Source organism: Candoia aspera, chromosome 2, assembly GCF_035149785.1.
Source record: "Candoia aspera isolate rCanAsp1 chromosome 2, rCanAsp1.hap2, whole genome shotgun sequence".
NCBI lineage: Eukaryota > Metazoa > Chordata > Lepidosauria > Squamata > Boidae > Candoia > Candoia aspera.
In genome coordinates, this window is record NC_086154.1 from 110,089,259 (window position 1) to 110,106,450 (window position 17,192).

Below are 17,192 nucleotides of genomic sequence, written 5' to 3' on the forward strand. Positions count from 1 at the left end.
ATCATATACCAAGAGGCGGGACAGATAGTAGCGACCAATACACTCGAAGTAACAGTAGCTCTCGGCGAATCCACTTTAAACGGCGGCGAGTATATGTCGCTGGGCTTGGAGGAGGGGCAATGTCTGGAGTGGCACGAGGCTCACCAATCAAGTTGGGACAGAGCTTTTGAACTATCCAATGAATTGATCGAAGGAACGAATCCTATAAAAGGAGCTTCCCGTGCCGGCTGACTACTGCAGTTGTAGTCGGCAGGAGCTGGGTACGGAGGTGCGGGAATATCATCTTCCGCTGGATTCGTCTCCGGGCGGTTTCCTCCAAGTTCTTCCCCACCATGACCACCACTACTACTTACACGGGGATGGACCCCAGTGGCCGAAATAGCTCCAGGTTCGTGGGTGGGAAAGCGCCTGTGCGCAAGAAGTTGCTGTTCGTTCCCATCCTGCCTTCCCCGACACGGGGCTGTCTTCGCCGATTGCTCCCGTTTCTACGGCGCGGAACCTCCGGGAAAGGGCTGTGTAGCGAAACGCCCTGGATTTGGGGGAGGCGCGGTGCTTGGCTGGCTCTCGGACAGATTTCCTCGATTCCCGGCTTGCCGCCGGGGGAGACGTGAAGAAATTTCCCCGGAAACCCTGGGTGGGATTTCTTCTCCTGCAGGGAGGGTTCCCTTTCGTGGGATTGTGGCCTGAAGAAACAGTTCCCACTGGCAGCTCCGTCTCCCCGCCGCTGCGGGCTTAATGGGCGCGGAGGGGAGCGCGAAGGGCTCCTGCCGCGAGGGAGGAGAGGCCGGGACTATTGTCACACTGGCGCTGCCGGCACACGCCCGGCGCCTCCATCTGTTGAGTAGGTGAGGCGAGAGCCGCCGCCTTCCTGGTATCCGTCAGGAAGCCTCGAAGGCAGGCGAGGAGTCAGCTGCACCCCGCTTCCGCTTAGGCCTTGGACTCCTCCGAACCTGTGGCTTTTCGTGCGTCCCCTTTTTTCCGATCCTTCGTAGATTTCGGTAGTTAGGAGCAAGCCGCGCTCCGTTGCCGGCCCTTGCGGGGAGAATGGAACCTTTAGCGGACGAACGGGAGACTTCGCCTTTTTCGACGTCTGCTCTGGGGCTTGGGAGGGCTGTGCCCGCCTTCATCGTTCTGGCTTCCTCCTGCTTAGAGACACAGCTGCGGGATGCTGGGGGCGTGCTACGAGTCTCGGCGCTGTTCCTTAGCACAGAACGCCTTCGCCTCTCAACGGAACAAAGGAGAATCTACTCCTTGTAGTTGAATTAGGGGCTTTCAGCCCGGCAGTTACCGGCTTCCCTTTTTGTCTTGCTGCTAATGTCTTAGTCTGGCTACGATTTCTGTAAGTGGTTCTTCTCACTGGGTGGGGCTAGCCACACTTCTTTTGTCTTGTGTCTATCGCTGCCTCTACCTGTTAACGTAACCCTTTGGGGCTGTGATTAGGTCAGCAACTTCAGGCATCCTTGAAAAGGTGTTACTTCCTTGGTCCAACTTCTGCCAGTCGGTGGAACTTCAAGCAAGACTTGTTAGAAGTAAAGGCTTACTAAGCTTATTGAGCATTATTACTTTAAAGGGATTAGAGTTTAAGTACAATCTGGTTCTGGTGTTGTTTATATTTGTCATCTCTTACACACAATAAATGAATTTGAGTAAACTCCGGGGGACTGTGGAGGACAGGAAGGCCTGGTGTGCCATGGGCCATGGGGTCATGAAGAGTCAGACACCACTCAACAACAATACACAATACACTAAACTACATTGTGGGTGTTGCAGTGGTTTTCCTTGGGATTGTGGGAAAGTAGGGTGAATGTTTCAATTTGGGTTTTTGTAGCTAGCCAATGAATGACTTGGTTTGGAACGAAGAAAGGTTCAAGTATTTTGAGTATATATCACTGTAGTATAGAAGCATGTAACAAAGAATCATGGATACAAGAGTAGTAACCATAATTATACCAAGTGGCCTTAGTCTGAATGGATGTCACATCAAGTTTTCATAAGGAATTGCCTTGAAATCGACTTCTTCTGTTATAGTAATGTCCAAAAGGCAATAATTTAGTGCAGAGGGGGGGACCTGTGTCTGTCTAGATGCTGTTGTACAACAGTAACAATTCTAATTAGCATTGTAGGTGATCAGGAATGGTGAGAGTTGAAGCCTAGGGTAACCATCTGTCGTCTGGATAACAGAGGTTTCCCATACTGATTCCTGAGCAAAGAGGAATGTCTGTTCTTGCAAATTTCCACATGTATTGGCAGGAATGTCCACCTTGCATGTCTCAGTGTGCAATAGCAAGGACTTTGAAGACTGCCAGAAATCTGAAGCATCTGTTTACAGGTCTTTTGGGTGGTGAATCAGACTATTATATAGTGTCAAGAATACCCAAATATGGTTGGCACTAATTAATTGAGGTTATATTGAAATGAATCTAGAAAATTGGAAGGAGTGTTTTCATAAATAGAAGCTTGTGAATTATGAGCAAGTGTTCAAATTTTCATGGTCCTACTTTGGTTTTTGAAGAATGATTGGCCTCATATTATACTAGTGCCATCATTTGGGAGCTAACGGAAGCAATACTTGGTTTAAAGGCAACTATGACAAATAGGATGAAAACAGCTCTAGGCAACAAAGCCAGAAAATATTGTTTTTGTTTCTACCATGTATCCTACCTTTGCACCATATGACATAATGTGAGCAAGTAGGTATATATTATATCAGTTGTAGATATAGTAAAATACAGTTTTGTGTATGCAGATTTTCTCCTGCCACCTCCCTGCCTTTCCCACCCCCCTCTCCTGAGGCTTCTCCAAGCCTCTACATTTGGAAAGGCTGGATAGGGTGAGAATTGTCCACTCTTTGTTCTGATTAAGATTTCTTTCTGCTAACAGAACCATTATTGGATTCCACTCATATAAGTAATCCCATGAAATAGAAAGTTCAGTAGAAACATTTGCAAGACTGAATTGTTACTTAATAAACTTCAGTCTATAAATTCTTTTTTTTCTGAGTCTGGTGATCATTATTAAGCTAATAAAATGTATAATTAGGAACTTTTTTAGATCTTGCAGTTGATTATTGACCAGGTTTGTGTTTTTTCCCCCCAGAGGAATCAAGCATAAGGAATAGCCTTTCTGTTCATATACCTCTTCAGGCTGTATTCAGCCATTTCTACTTCAGCATGAAAAGTTTTAGTGTAACAAGTGGGTTAAATGTTGGGATTTCTGCATCTTATTTGTGGGTCTCAGTATCCCCACAATTTTTTGTTAATGTGCACCTATGTCAACTGCACATATATGAAGTTTCTTCAGTGTACTGCTACACAGTGGTGATGGAAACCTGGAGTCACATATAGAACCTGCTGCTTTTGGATTTGCTCCCTGTGCACAAGTGGTGGAAGTCTACAATCTGCCTGTCAGCTAAGATGGCCCTGAATTTTAATATTCAGCTCCTATTTTATTTTAAATGTAAGAATAAGCTGTGTGTGAGAAATGTGGGTGATTTTCAGATTTCCAGACATGGTTTGTAATAGTGCAGCTCATGACCAATCCAAAAGGTTTGTGGTTGCTACCATGCTTTTTACTGCTTAGTGTAAGTGTTGCCATAATGAAATCAGCTATTACAGTGTTCCCGTCTTTCTGCCCAAAGAATTATTAAATGTTTTTTTAAAAACTTTCTTATGATTAAGAGATGTTGCATTTTTACAAAATGTCAGTGATATTCTGAGTCTAAATTAAAAGCAACTGTTTGCAACTTGTACACCTGTTTGAGCATTACTAAAGACCACAACCTATGTAGTGAAAAAATATATTGGAGCATATCTATCACTGTAATTATGCAGTGTATCAAGATGTGATTGTATGATCCCAGAGAGAGTGTTCTGGGGCCATAGGAATTAGAGGATCTTTCTTTCCAGTTGCTGAAAAGGAAGTCTTGCAGGCATTCCCACAAGGACAAAAAAAGCACCTGTATTTAGACATTCAATTTATTTTTCCTGTGGATTCTCTGCCATAGTCTTAAAGGTAGGTAACAAAACTTTGTGATTATATAATCAGCCTTATCTGCAAGAAGGAAATGAACATTGACATCATCTTGAATGGCTGTAGACTGTTGTTAAAAAAAAAGGAAATATAAGATTTTGGCACATGCATCTAGTGTGTTGAAAGCATGTAGGGGTGCATTCATGAAATGGCAACCATCAGACTTGGCTATTCACAAAATGGCTGACAATAGGCATGTCTAGTCACAGACATCCATGTATCAGAGGCTGAATTAGCCCCACCTCCCTCATCCCACTGTTGGGCCTAAAGGTACTCCTGGAAATAAATTGGGCACCAGAGGCTGGTACTATAATTTATTTAAAGATGTCTGATGAGATTGAAAGTCTGGTAAGCACCAAGGGAGGTGTTGTCCTCTACACTCAGGCCATTTGTCCATCAAGTTCAGTCCTGCTGGAAATAAAATCTGGTACCTGTAGCAATCCCTGTAAAAGTTTCCCCCTTTTCATTTGATCTTCCTCCTTTCCTTTCTTAACCATAGATAGTAATAATTCATGTGGGAAATTCCATTAATTGATTTTTGTTTTTCAGTTTTCCCTGAAAATGAACTAGGATCATGGGCCCTTATCTCTTTCCTTCACATGTGATTGTAAAGCAGTATTCCAGTCATTTGGTTGGAGGAAAAAGGAATTTCTGGTTCCTGGCCATATCCTTCCAATAAGCCAAGAAACTAGTTTAAAATGAGTGGTAATGGACTATACCATATTTTCTAAGTTATATATAAATTCTCCCCCAAACCTTGACAACTAAAATTCTTTATTCTTTTTCTAGGGTTCTTCGCCCCCCAGGCGGTGGTTCAAATTTCAGCTTAGGATTTGATTTGCCAAAAGACCAGCAAGGAGGAAAAAGGAACAAGATGGCATCTACCATCTTTGGGACTCCAGAAGAAGATCCACTGTCTTGGGCTAAGTCAACAGGTAAAGATTTCTTTCTTAAGGCGATCGTGGATACATAAATATCTAAATTTGGGTTTAGCTCTTCTATTAAAAGTAGATGAAATGGGTATTCCAGATGAAATGGGCTAAAACATCTTGAACCAGTTCAGAGGATTTAAATAATAAGTAATAAATGGAAAGAAGAGAACTTGTAATTTAAAGCTTTTTTATCAGAATGGTTGCAACTGGATCAAGTAGAAGCTATGCTACTTCCTTCTTCCTTCTTTTTGGGACCTAAATGATCAGATATTGCTCCAACCTGTAGCAGATAATAAGCAATTGTCTGCTCCAGCTTGCCTCATTCTTAATTCTGTTATATAGTGACAAGTTCTAACCTGAATATATACTAACCACTGCCAGCCCAGTCCTAAGCCTTTATGTAGTTTCACATTGTGAAACTAGCTGAAGAACTAGTTGTATATATTCTGCATAACATGGAAAAATGTTATAGTAAACATTTATTCCTTGCAAAATGCTCCTTCTAGAGTACCTTATTGGTCACTTGATCTTCATGCGGCTTCTTCATATTAATGAAGAAGACTGATGTTTTGAGAGTAACTTGCTGAAACTAATCGACAATTGCACACTTACACTTTGTCAAAATAATTTTTATTGAAGATTTTGATTACAATAGTAAAAGCAAATTCAAACTAAACTTTGGAGAGAAAAAAATAAAAAGTGCAAGAAAAGAAAGAAAAAAGAGAAAGTAAGATAAAGTATACACACACACACACGTGTGTGTGATTTATGATCTTCATTGCAACAAGTATAGACAAACTTAATAACTCTTCACCCCCATAAGGTTACAAACAACCTCTTCTTCCCATAACCTGTCTCTTATCTGAGTGCAAATCTATAAATCATCAACTTTTCAGTCCTGGTGTCAGCAAAAAGTCTGTAAAGGTGCTTTATAGAAACATCTTATTTTAATCTTGATCAAACAAACCAACTTTATATTCCTTCATTTTACTTCTAACAATCTTGATCTTTAATTTATTCAGATGTTGTTGTAGGATTTGATCGCCCTTCAATTTTTCTTTTTCCCATCCTTTCCCATCCCATTCTTTGAGGCTTTAGCAAACCTCTTTTGTAAGTCCAGTAAAAAGTCATTATCCAGGTCATTCTCTTGGTTTATCATTTGTATTTCCAGTTTAATTTTCAAAGATTTAACTAACTTCTTTTCTATATCCAGTAGAAAGTCCTTATGCTACTTTATTAACTATTGTAGAACCATTAGAAGCTTTAAGTAACATTCAGAAACATTTCGAAGTTTTTGAAGAAGCAACAGGTTTGAAAATAAATTGGAATAAATCTGAGATGATGTTAACAGTAGAGGAGAAATAGAAAAAGAAATAATAAGATTAAAGTTACGGAGAGTTTTAAATATTTGAGGATAAATATAGCTAAAAATTTACAGGATTTAAAAACACTGCATTTTGATAAATTGAAGGAAGAAATAAAATACTTGGATATAAAAAAATTGAAATTGTCATGGTTTGGGAGAGTAAAGGTAAAGGTTTCCCTTGACAAAGTCCAGTTGTGTCCGACTCTAGGGGGCGGTGCTCATCTCCGTTTCAAAGCCGAAGAGCCGGCGTTTGTCAGTAGAGACGTCCATGGTCATGTGGCCGGCATGACTAAATGGAACGCTGTTACCTGCCCGCCAAAGCGGTACCTATTAATCTACTCACATTGGCATGTTTTCGAACTGTTAGGTTGGCAGGAGCTGGGACTAGCAACGGGAGCTCACCCCGTCACGTGGATTCGAACCGCCAACCTTCCGATCGGCAAGGTCAGCAGCTCAGTGGTTTAACCCGCAGCGCCATACGCTATGCAAAATGAAGATTTTACCTGAAATAATTTTTTTATTTTGGATGCTACCAATAAAATTATCACAGGAGGAGTTAAAACAATGGCAAAATATTATAAATAATTTTTGTAATGGAGATAAAAAATCAAGAATAAATAAAAAGTTATGGTATGTATCCCAGAAAGGAGGGTTAGGTATTCCAAATATTAATATGTACTATATAGCTAATCAAATGAGAAGTTCTCAATATGACTAGAAAAATTGATCTGGGGAGAAATGAAGTTAGGGGAGATAAGTGATAAAGACTGTTTTCTTTTTATACAAAACAAAACATGTTTTAGTGAAATAAAAAACCCAGTAAGAAATGCTACTTTACAGATTTGGCATAAAAATAAAAAAAATACTTAGTCCTGGAATATCACCACTGACTCAAATTGTAGATTTAGAAACATTCCCAGAGAATCTTAAGGCAGGATTAACAAAAGATATGGAATGAGCTGGAGTATTAAGATTGAAGGATTGGTTAAGTAAAGTTTCTAGTACAGAGGATATAAAGGGAATATTTGGACAGAGTAAAATATCTTGGTATAATGTACTGCAATTGGAGTCATGGACTAAGAATTGGGTAAAACAATATGGGAAATGTAGACAATTAACAAAATTTGAGGAATTAATAATATAGTTAAAGCAGAACGGTATAGGCAACGTAATAAAAGGGTTGGTAAGTAAAATTTATAAAATACTGATAGAATGAAATTTATTTAGCACAAGAAGGAATGAAATTTAGTTGGGAGAGTGATTTAGGTATTAATATTACAGAAGAGGAATGGTCAAAAATTTGGACACAGAATTATGAAAAATATGTCTATTAGAATTAAAGAGAATTGTTATAAGACAGTTTGGAAATGGTATATGACTCCAATAATGCTAAACCACTATAATAGAAATAATTCAAAAAGTTGCTGGAGGTGTAAAAAAGAAATTGGGACTTGGTGGGAATGTGAAAAGATTAAAAAAAATGGAAAAGGTTTTTGTTGAGATTAATGAAATACTATCTATTAATTTGCAAATAAGTCCAAAAATTGCATTATTGTTAATTTTGGAAATACAAAATTAGAGAGGTGAAAGAAAGATGATAATTTTTGTTACTGCCTTAAGATTAATAATAGTTAAAAAATGGAAAGTGGATTATGAGTATGAGCTTGAAGATTGGTTTAAACAAGTATGGAATATTGCTATTAATGATAAATTGACGTGTGAACTAAAATATAAAAAGGGTTTGGTGAAAAGGAATGACTTTGATGCTATATGGGGTGAATTTCTGGAATATGTTTTTGTTGAAGGGAGTAAAATCGGATCAATATATATTACCTTTTTGGAGAAGAGGGCTTATTAAGAATTATTAATAAAAATGTGTGATAAAAAGTAAAGAGATGAGGGTTATAGGTCCCACGGGTGATGGGTGCACATAGAAGTCAAGTTATAGTTATATGTGTTATGTTTTGGTTGCTTGATTGAATTATTTTATTTTTTGTTGGTTGTTTTGTAACTTGTATTTTAAATTATATATATATATATATATATATCTCCCCTTATGCGGGTCCTTCTCTTGGCTTGTCATTTGTGTTTCCACTTTAGCTGCTTCTCTGTCTTACAATCCACACTTTCTTTTTATTATCCAGTATTTCTGGTTCTAATATTTCTACACCAGGCAAAATTTGTTTCACATCTGTCATTCCTTCATTAACATCTTTTGGACATAGTCTATCCACAGAAGCAGACATCATTGGTGACATTTTAGCTGCTAATTTCTGATCCCATTCTTCAAAAATCTCCGGGAGTATTTCAGATGTTACAACATTTTGTGTTATTTTATAAATCCCCATACTAACCAAAAACCAAAGGCAAGGCGTCACTTTTTTCCCCCTTTTCTGCCTGGAATCTTTAGTCCCCTCTAGTGTTGAATTTCTGAATCAAAGTCTCAAATCTCTATTATGAATTAAGATATTTGGTACCAACAAAACTGTTCATATAATTTCCAAAGTCTTATAGTAAAAGTCTCAATATTCCAAATTTGTTTGGACTCTTAATTTGTTTATAACTTCCTGGGATCAAAGTCTTATTTAGCTTTTTGCCATTTATTTCCAATTCATGAAATTCTTAAACTTATGGTTAATTTTTATTTTATAAAAGAATGAAGGTAAACTCATCAGATGGCTTTTCAAACTTGTAACAGTGAAAATCTGTAATAGCCTTGTTGTTTATTTGTTTAGTCGCTTCCGACTCTTCGTGACTTCATGGACCAGCCCACGCCAGAGCTTCCTGTTGGTTGTCAGCACCCCCAGCTCCCCCAGGGACGAGTCTGTCACCTCTAGAATATTATCCATCCACCTTGCCCTTGGTCGGCCCCTCTTCCTTTTGCCCCCCACTCTCCCTAGCATCAGCATCTTCTCCAGGGTGTCCTGTCTTCTCATTATGTGGCCAAAGTACTTCAGCTTTGCCTTTAATATCATTCCCTCAAGTGAGCAGTCTGGCTTTATTTCCTGGAGGATGGACTGGTTTGATCTTCTTGCAGTCCAAGCACTCTCAGAATTTTCCTCCAACACCACAGTTCAAAAGCATCGATCTTCCTTCTCTCAGCCTTCCTTATGGTCCAGCTCTCGCAGCCATATGTTACTACAGGGAACACCATTGCTTTAACTATGTGGACCTTTGTTGTCAGTGTGATGTCTCTGCTCTTAACTATTTTATCGAGATTTGTCATTGCTCTTCTCCCAAGGATTAAGCGTCTTCTGATTTCCTGACTGCAGTCAGCATCTGCAGTAATCTTCGCACCTAGAAATACAAAGTCTTTCACTGCTTCTACATTTTCTCCCTCTATTTGCCAGTTGTCAATCAAGCTGGTTGCCATAATCTTGGTTTTAAATGGGCAATTTCCAAAAGTGATTATGAAGTGAGGTTAGCGAACACAGTGTTCTTCAAAAGGCTGTGCTGTGGTTTCCTCATGAGGAGCAGCCATCCAGAGCACATATGGGTAATCTCCCGTCCTCTCCTTATCCAGAGAGGTTCCACAGCACCAGTCTATTGGCCAGTTCTTTGGTGTTTGCCGCAGTTGTTGTCTCTGCTCTTTTGGAGACGTGCTAGTTCACCATGCCTGCCCCGGAAGTCAACAACTGCACACTTATACTAAACTACAGTCCTAATGAAATTTTGGTCAGGTTAAATGTCACTGCTTGGAAATATTATACCAGATCCATTAAGCCTTTTGCTTCTGCATTTTCAAAGATATAACTGCCTTAGAAGCAATTCGGTATACATTTTTTATCACTAAGCTCTGTGTTCCCTCTTTGGGTGCAGATGCATTTTGTCAGCTAGAATTTGGCTGTACCTCATTAGAGGCCAATATAAGATTCTGCTTTTTGAAGTATTGTTTGAAACAAATATCTGGAGGTATGTCTTTGGCTAGCTTATCCTAGCAGGTAAGTATGCTTTGTCTGGAAGGAGTGTATAGCTTCTGATCTGGCCTATGGTGGGCTCTGAGCCCATACCATATCCATCTTGAGTCCAGAAAAAGCTGTGATTGAAGTTAAGCAGAGTGTGCTTCATTTAGATTTTTAAAACAAATCTAAAACTTTATATCCCTGCTACAGGGACCTTGGTGGTATTCTTTATGCCACCTCTAAATATTGTTATATTCTCTTTGCTCCTCATGGAGTGGCATTCATATTGGCAAGTTTTGATGCTCTACTCTTGAATATCATGGAGGGAAGGTTTAATAATATCCTTTACCAGAAATGCCTATATGTGTGCATGAAGGTAAAGGTTGAGACAGCTGTACGTGTTACACTGAGCTACCCTTTATATCTTAACTGGCATTCAGAGCTAATTTCTTCCCTTAGTAGAATGCTTGTCTTTGTTAAGCTGTGTTCACATACACTGTTCTGATTTTTATGTGAACTTTTGGACCATGACCATACAGCAAATAAATAAAAAGTAGCTGAATGCTTTTTATTATGCTTTATATACTTGCTGTATCTCATCCAATGATAAATCTACTTGTGGCAGCCAAGTCCACCGAGGTCAGGGATAATTCTGAAGCAGTGGGATCCGAAAGGAGAGATTCTTCTGATGCAAACTCTGGTGACTATATAACTACAAAGGTAAGGGCTACTTTCCTTTAATTATGAATAATACTGAGGTGTACTGCAGTAGCTAATTTGTGTGCTGTTAGCACATTCCTTGTTCTGACTTGAATTAGTGTATGTTTTTACTATGAGCTTTAACACTTTTGTCAAAAAAGAGTAGGAATGGAGAATTTCTGGTTCACTAGATGTTGCTCCCTCACCATTGAGCATGCTGGCTTTGCTGCTGGGAATTGCAGTTCCGTAAAATCTGGAGGCCACCAGTTGTCCACCAGTTTTGTATCTTTTTATTAGGATTTGACTTTGGGGAACAAAAATAGAAGTGGCACATTGGTCAGTTAAACATGTTGCTTTGCATCCTTCTAAGACCACTAATTTTTGACAAATATCATGCCTCTATACTGTACATTTAGCAACCTGAATTGATAAAATCAGAACAATTGGCAACACATGTTTAATATTCCTCAAACTAGAGAAGCAATTAAGAATTGGATTTACCATGGTTGCTATTTGGATGTCAGTCTGATGTCCAGTTGTTCCATATCTTTTCTGAAACTAGTGTTCCTTCGGCTATCCCAACTTCCAGTTGCCATAATTTATACATTTTGAGTATCTGTGTGGACTCTTCAAGTCTTTAATGAATCAGCTAGCATAAAAGAAAAAATAATTGCCATCACACTCTCCACCACTCCCATGCGCTCATCTAGAAACCTTGAAGGGCGGTTGCTTGTGAGAGATTGAATATTATCTAAACTGAATCTGTATATTGTAGATCCTCAGTTATACATTTAGACTTTATCCCCCCTCATGTTCAGTTTTAAAATGTTGATTAAATCAAGTGTGTATATGTTTTATTTAAAGCTAGATTGCTTGCTTTTATTATGTAATTCTTTTTTGTAATGCTTATTAAATTTGTTTTATATGCTAATTCAAACTGAGCAATATATTATGAAAATGTGATATATAGATTATTGATTTCCCTCTGCTCTTTAAGTTATAAATATTAAGTCATTCCTATTAAATGAGGCATCTGCTATTCCAGATTCAGGACAATACACTAGGATTCCTTGAATATAGCCACATATGACCATGGCCTAGAATTTTGCTATATAGTTGAATCCTGTAAGCAGCAAAAGTCTAGTATTGTGTCTCCCATAATCCCCAGACAATGCACTTGAAACTATTTATGAGTGCAGAAGACCTCCCTTTAGGAAATCATTTCATGCTAGTGGTGATGGTGGTTGCATAGCTCTGAGGAGCATATCTTTGAAAATAGTAATGTGCTTAGCAGTGACTGTATGATCCACTGATTCCTGAGAGCCTCTGTTGCTCTTAAAGAATTGACTATAAGAAGGCAAGACCAAAGCAGTCAATTGTACAGAGGCCCAACGGGCAACAAGTTCTATAAGCCTCAGTATTCAAACATACTATTTATTCTGTGAATACAAGCAGCTTTCCTGTCTGCCTCAACACACAGTTTTAGAGTTAGTAGGCTAAGAAATTGAAAAAAAAAAGTCTGTTTTATGTTATTTGCACAAAACCTCTGAATGCACTTTGGTGTTGTGTTAGAATATAAGGCATTCAACTGTAAACAGTCTCTTTCGCTTTGCAACAGAATTAATAGCTGGTCTTACAAAACTCAAGACATTGTTTTATTTGCAGGGTGTGGAAAGTGAGGCTCCTGGTAAGTACTTTTTTCTCCCTTTCTAAGCTTTTTAAAAGTTATTTCCAGCTTGAAGAAGGACGCACTGACTGAATGCAAGGACTGTATTTGAGCCTCAAAGAATAACGTGGGATATTGTGAGAGTCTAGACAGGATTCTAAAGATTGGTGCTGCAGTATTGCAGTGCTGCCTGTCAGCTCTCTGGCCCCTTGGTCTTTCATTATGTAAGATTTGAAGACCAAGTCATTAAATGGAAGTTTCAGGGGCAGTTTTGCCATCATAGATAATATGTAAAGAAGTGATACCTCAGATTTCTATTCTTTTGCTTAAAAGCAGCCTTTCTCAATTTCTTGACCCTAGAGGAACCCTTGAAATATTTTTCAGGCCTCAGGGAACCCCTGCACATTCAGGCTCAAATATAGGCCAGAACTTTAAAAATTCTTATATTTGTTTCATTTCTAGGCCTGTATATATGCATCTTCAGCAAAGGATCGTTACCTTGTGGTGCTGGAGCTTGAGCACCTCAATGATGCCATGAGCTAAACCGTGAAGGGCCACCCAAGACGGGAAGGTCATGACAGAGAGGTCAGACTAAATGCGATCCCTGGGGAAGGTAATGGCAACCCACCCCAGTATTCTTGCCGTGAAAACTCAATGGATCAGTACAACCAGAGATATGTCGGTATACCATCGGAAGATGAGACTCCCAGGTCGGAAGATGGTCAAAATGCTACTGGGGAGGAACAGAGGATGAGCTCAACTAGCCCCAGACGTGATGACGCAGCTAGCTCAAAGCCAAAAGGACGGCTAGCAGCCGACGGTGCTGGTGGTGAACGGCGAATCCGATGTTCTAAGGATCAACACACCATTGGAACCTGGAATGTAAGATCTATGAGCCAGGGCAAATTGGATGTGGTTATCGGTGAGATGTCAAGATTAAAGATAGACATTTTGGGCGTCAGTGAACTGAAATGGACTGGAATGGGCCACTTCACATCAAATGACCACCAGATCTACTACTGTGGACAAGAGGACCACAGAAGAAATGGAGTAGCCTTCATAATTAATCGTAAAGTGGCTAAAGCAGTGCTTGGATACAATCCAAAAAACGACAGAATGATCTCAATTTGAATTCAGGGCAAGCCATCTAACATCACAGTGATCCAAACATATGCTCCAACCACAGATGCTGAAGAAGCTGAAGTAGAGCAGTTCTGTGAGGATCTGCAGCACCTACTGGACAACACGCCTAAAAGAGATGTTATGTTCATCGCGGGAGACTGGAATGCTAAGGTGGGCAGTCAAATGACATCTGGAATTACAGGTAAGCATGGCCTGGGAGAACAAAACGAAGCAGGACATAGGCTGATAGAATTTTGCCAAGACAACTCACTCTGCATAACAAACACTCTCTTCCAACAACCTAAGAGACGGCTTTATACGTGGACTTCACCAGATGGACAACACCGAAATCAGATTGACTACATCCTTTGCAGTCAGAGGTGGCGGACATCTGTACAGTCGGTAAAAACAAGACCTGGAGCTGACTGTAGTTCCGATCACGAACTACTTCTTGCACAATTTAGGATCAGACTAAAGAGATTAGGGAAGACCCACAGATCAGCTAGATATGAGCTCACTAATATTCCTAAGGAATATGCAGTGGAGGTGAAGAATAGATTTAAGAGACTGGACTTAGTAGATAGGGTCCCAGAAGAACTATGGACAGAAGTTTGCAACATTGTTCAGGAAGCGGCAACAAAATATATCCCAAAGAAAGAGAAAACCAAGAAGGCAAAATGGCTGTTTGCTGAGACACTAGAAGTAGCCCAAGAAAGGAAAGCAAAAGGCAACAGTGATAGGGGGAGATATGCCCAATTAAATGCAAAATTCCAGAGGTTAGCCGGAAGAGATGAGTTATTTTTAAACAAGCAATGCGTGGAAGTGGAAGAAGACAATAGAATAGGAAGGACAAGAGACCTCTTCCAGAAAATTAGAAACATTGGAGGTAAATTCCAGGCCAAAACGGGTATGATGAAAAAGAAAAGATGGCAAGGACCTAACAGAAGAAGACGAGATCAAGAAAAGGTGGCAAGAATATACGGAAGACCTGTATAGGAAGGATAACAATATCGGGGATAGCTTTGACGGTGTGGTCAGTGAGCTAGAGCCAGACATCCTGAAGAGTGAGGTTGAGTGGGCCTTAAGAAGCATTGCTAATAACAAGGCAGCAGGAGACGACGGCATCCCAGCTGAACTGTTCAAAATCTTGCAAGATGATGCTGTCAAGGTAATGCATGCTATATGCCAGCAAATTTGGAAAATACAGGAATGGCCATCAGATTGGAAAAAATCAACTTATATCCCCATACCAAAAAAGGGAAACACTAAAGAATGTTCAAACTATCGAACAGTGGCACTCATTTCACATGCCAGTAAGGTAATGCTCAAGATCCTGCAAGGTAGACTTCAGCAATTCATGGAGCGAGAATTGCCAGATGCACAAGCTGGGTTTAGAAAAGGCAGAGGAACTAGGAACCAAATTGCCAATATCCGCCAGATAATGGACAAAGCCAGGGAGTTTCAGAAAAACATCTATTTCTGTTTTATTGACTATTCTAAAGCCTTTGACTGTGTGGACCATAACAAATTGTGGCAAGTTCTTAGTGGTATGGGGATACCAAGTCATCTTGTATGCCTCCTGAAGAATCTGTATAACAACCAAGTAGCAACAGTAAGAACAGACCACGGAACAACGGACTGGTTTAAGATTGGGAAAGGAGTACGGCAGGGCTGTATACTCTCACCCTACCTATTCAACTTGTACGCAGAACACATCATGCGACAAGCTGGGCTTGAGGAATCCAGGGCTGGAGTTAAAATCGCTGGAAGAAACATTAACAATCTCAGATATGCAGATGATACCACTTTGATGGCTGAAAGCGAAGAGGAACTGAGGAGCCTTATGATGAAGGTGAAAGAAGAAAGTGCAAAAGCTGGCTTGCAGCTAAACCTCAAAACCAAGATTAAGGCAACCAGCTTGATTGATAACTGGCAAATAGAGAGAGAAAACACAGAGGCAGTGAAAGACTTTGTATTTCTAGGTGCAAAGATTACTGCAGATGCTGACTGCAGTCAGGAAATCAGAAGACGCTTAATCCTTGGGAGAAGAGCAATGACAAATCTCAATAAAATAGTTAAGAGCAGAGACCTCACACTGACAACAAAGGTCCGCATAGTTAAACAATGGTGTTCCCCGTAGTAACATGGCTGCGAGAGCTGGACCATAAGGAAGGCTGAGAGAAGGAAGATCGATGCTTTGGAACTGTGGTGCTGGAGGAAAATTCTGAGAGTGCCTTGTACTGCAAGAAGATCAAACCAGTCCATCCCCCAGGAAATGAAGCCAGACTGCTCACTTGAGGGAATGATATTAAAGGCAAAACTGAAATACTTTGGCCACATAATGAGAAGACAGGAGACCCTGGAGAAGATGCTGATGCTAGGGAGAGTGGAGGGCAAAAGGAAGAGGGGCCGACCAAAGGAAAGGTGGATGGATAATATTCTAGAGGTGATGGACTCGTCCCTGGGGGAGCTGGGGGTGTTGACGACCGACAGGAAGCTCTGGTGTGGGCTGGTCCATGAAGTCACGAAGAGTCGGAAGCGACTAAACGAATTACAACAATATATGCATTAAGAGTGTTCCTAAACTAAAATAATGAAACTTACCTCTTTAATGTGAAGTTGCCCGAATCTGAAATAATTTTTTAAGTAAATCGTGATCTCCCAGGGAACCCCTAGAGTTCCACAGTACCCTGGTTGAGATACCCTGGCCTAAAGAATAAGGGGAATAAGCAGAAATAAAAGATTTGGAGGAATGCAAGAGGTTATTTGCATCTTTTATAATATAGCAAGTATTCAAATCCTTCTTGCAAGAAGGAACTATTTTTATTTGTTCAGTCGCTTCCGACTCTTTGTGACTTCATGGACCAGCCCACGCCAGAGCTTCCTGTCAGTCAACACCCCCAGCTCCCCCAGGGACGAATCCGTCACTTCTAGAATATCATCCGTCCATCTTGCCCTTGGTCGGCCCCTCTTCCTTTTGCCTTCCACTCTCCCTAGCATCAGCATCTTCTCCAGGGTCTCCTGTCCTCTCATTATGTGGCCAAAGTATTTCAGTTTTGCCTTTAATATTCCCTCACGTGAGCAGTCTGGCTTTATTTCCTGGAGATGGACTGGTTTGACCTTCTTGCAGTACAAGGCACTCTCAGAATGTCTGATCCTAAATTGTGCAATAAGTTCATGATCTGAACTACAGTCAGCTCCAGGTCTTGTTTTTACCGACTGGATAGATGTCCGCCACCTTTGTCTGCAAAGGATGTAGTCAATCTGGTTTCGGTGTTGTCCATCTGGTGAAGTCCATGTATAAAGCCGTCTCTTAGGTTGTTGGAAGAGAGTGTTTGTTATGCAGAGTGAGTTGTCTTAGCAAAATTCTATCAGCCTATGTCCTGCTTCGTTTTGTTCTCCCAGGCCATGCTTACCTGTAATTCCAGGTGTCATTTGACTGCCCACCTTAGCATTCTAGTCTCCCGTGATGAAAA

General features: G+C 40.3%; 1 protein-coding gene across 1 annotated transcript in view; it reads left to right on the forward strand.

Annotated features, from left to right (window-relative positions):
* The first annotated feature begins 218 nt into the window (after positions 1-218).
* The window catches only part of JPT1 (Jupiter microtubule associated homolog 1), a 31,087-nt gene continuing 14,113 nt past the window's right edge, over positions 219-17,192 (forward strand). Inside the window, exons 1-4 of the mRNA XM_063293158.1 lie at positions 219-388; positions 4,819-4,964; positions 10,855-10,949; positions 12,594-12,615. Coding sequence (XP_063149228.1) covers positions 333-388; positions 4,819-4,964; positions 10,855-10,949; positions 12,594-12,615 — 319 coding nt within the window. The 5' untranslated portion in view covers positions 219-332. The remainder of the gene's footprint in view (positions 389-4,818; positions 4,965-10,854; positions 10,950-12,593; positions 12,616-17,192) is intronic.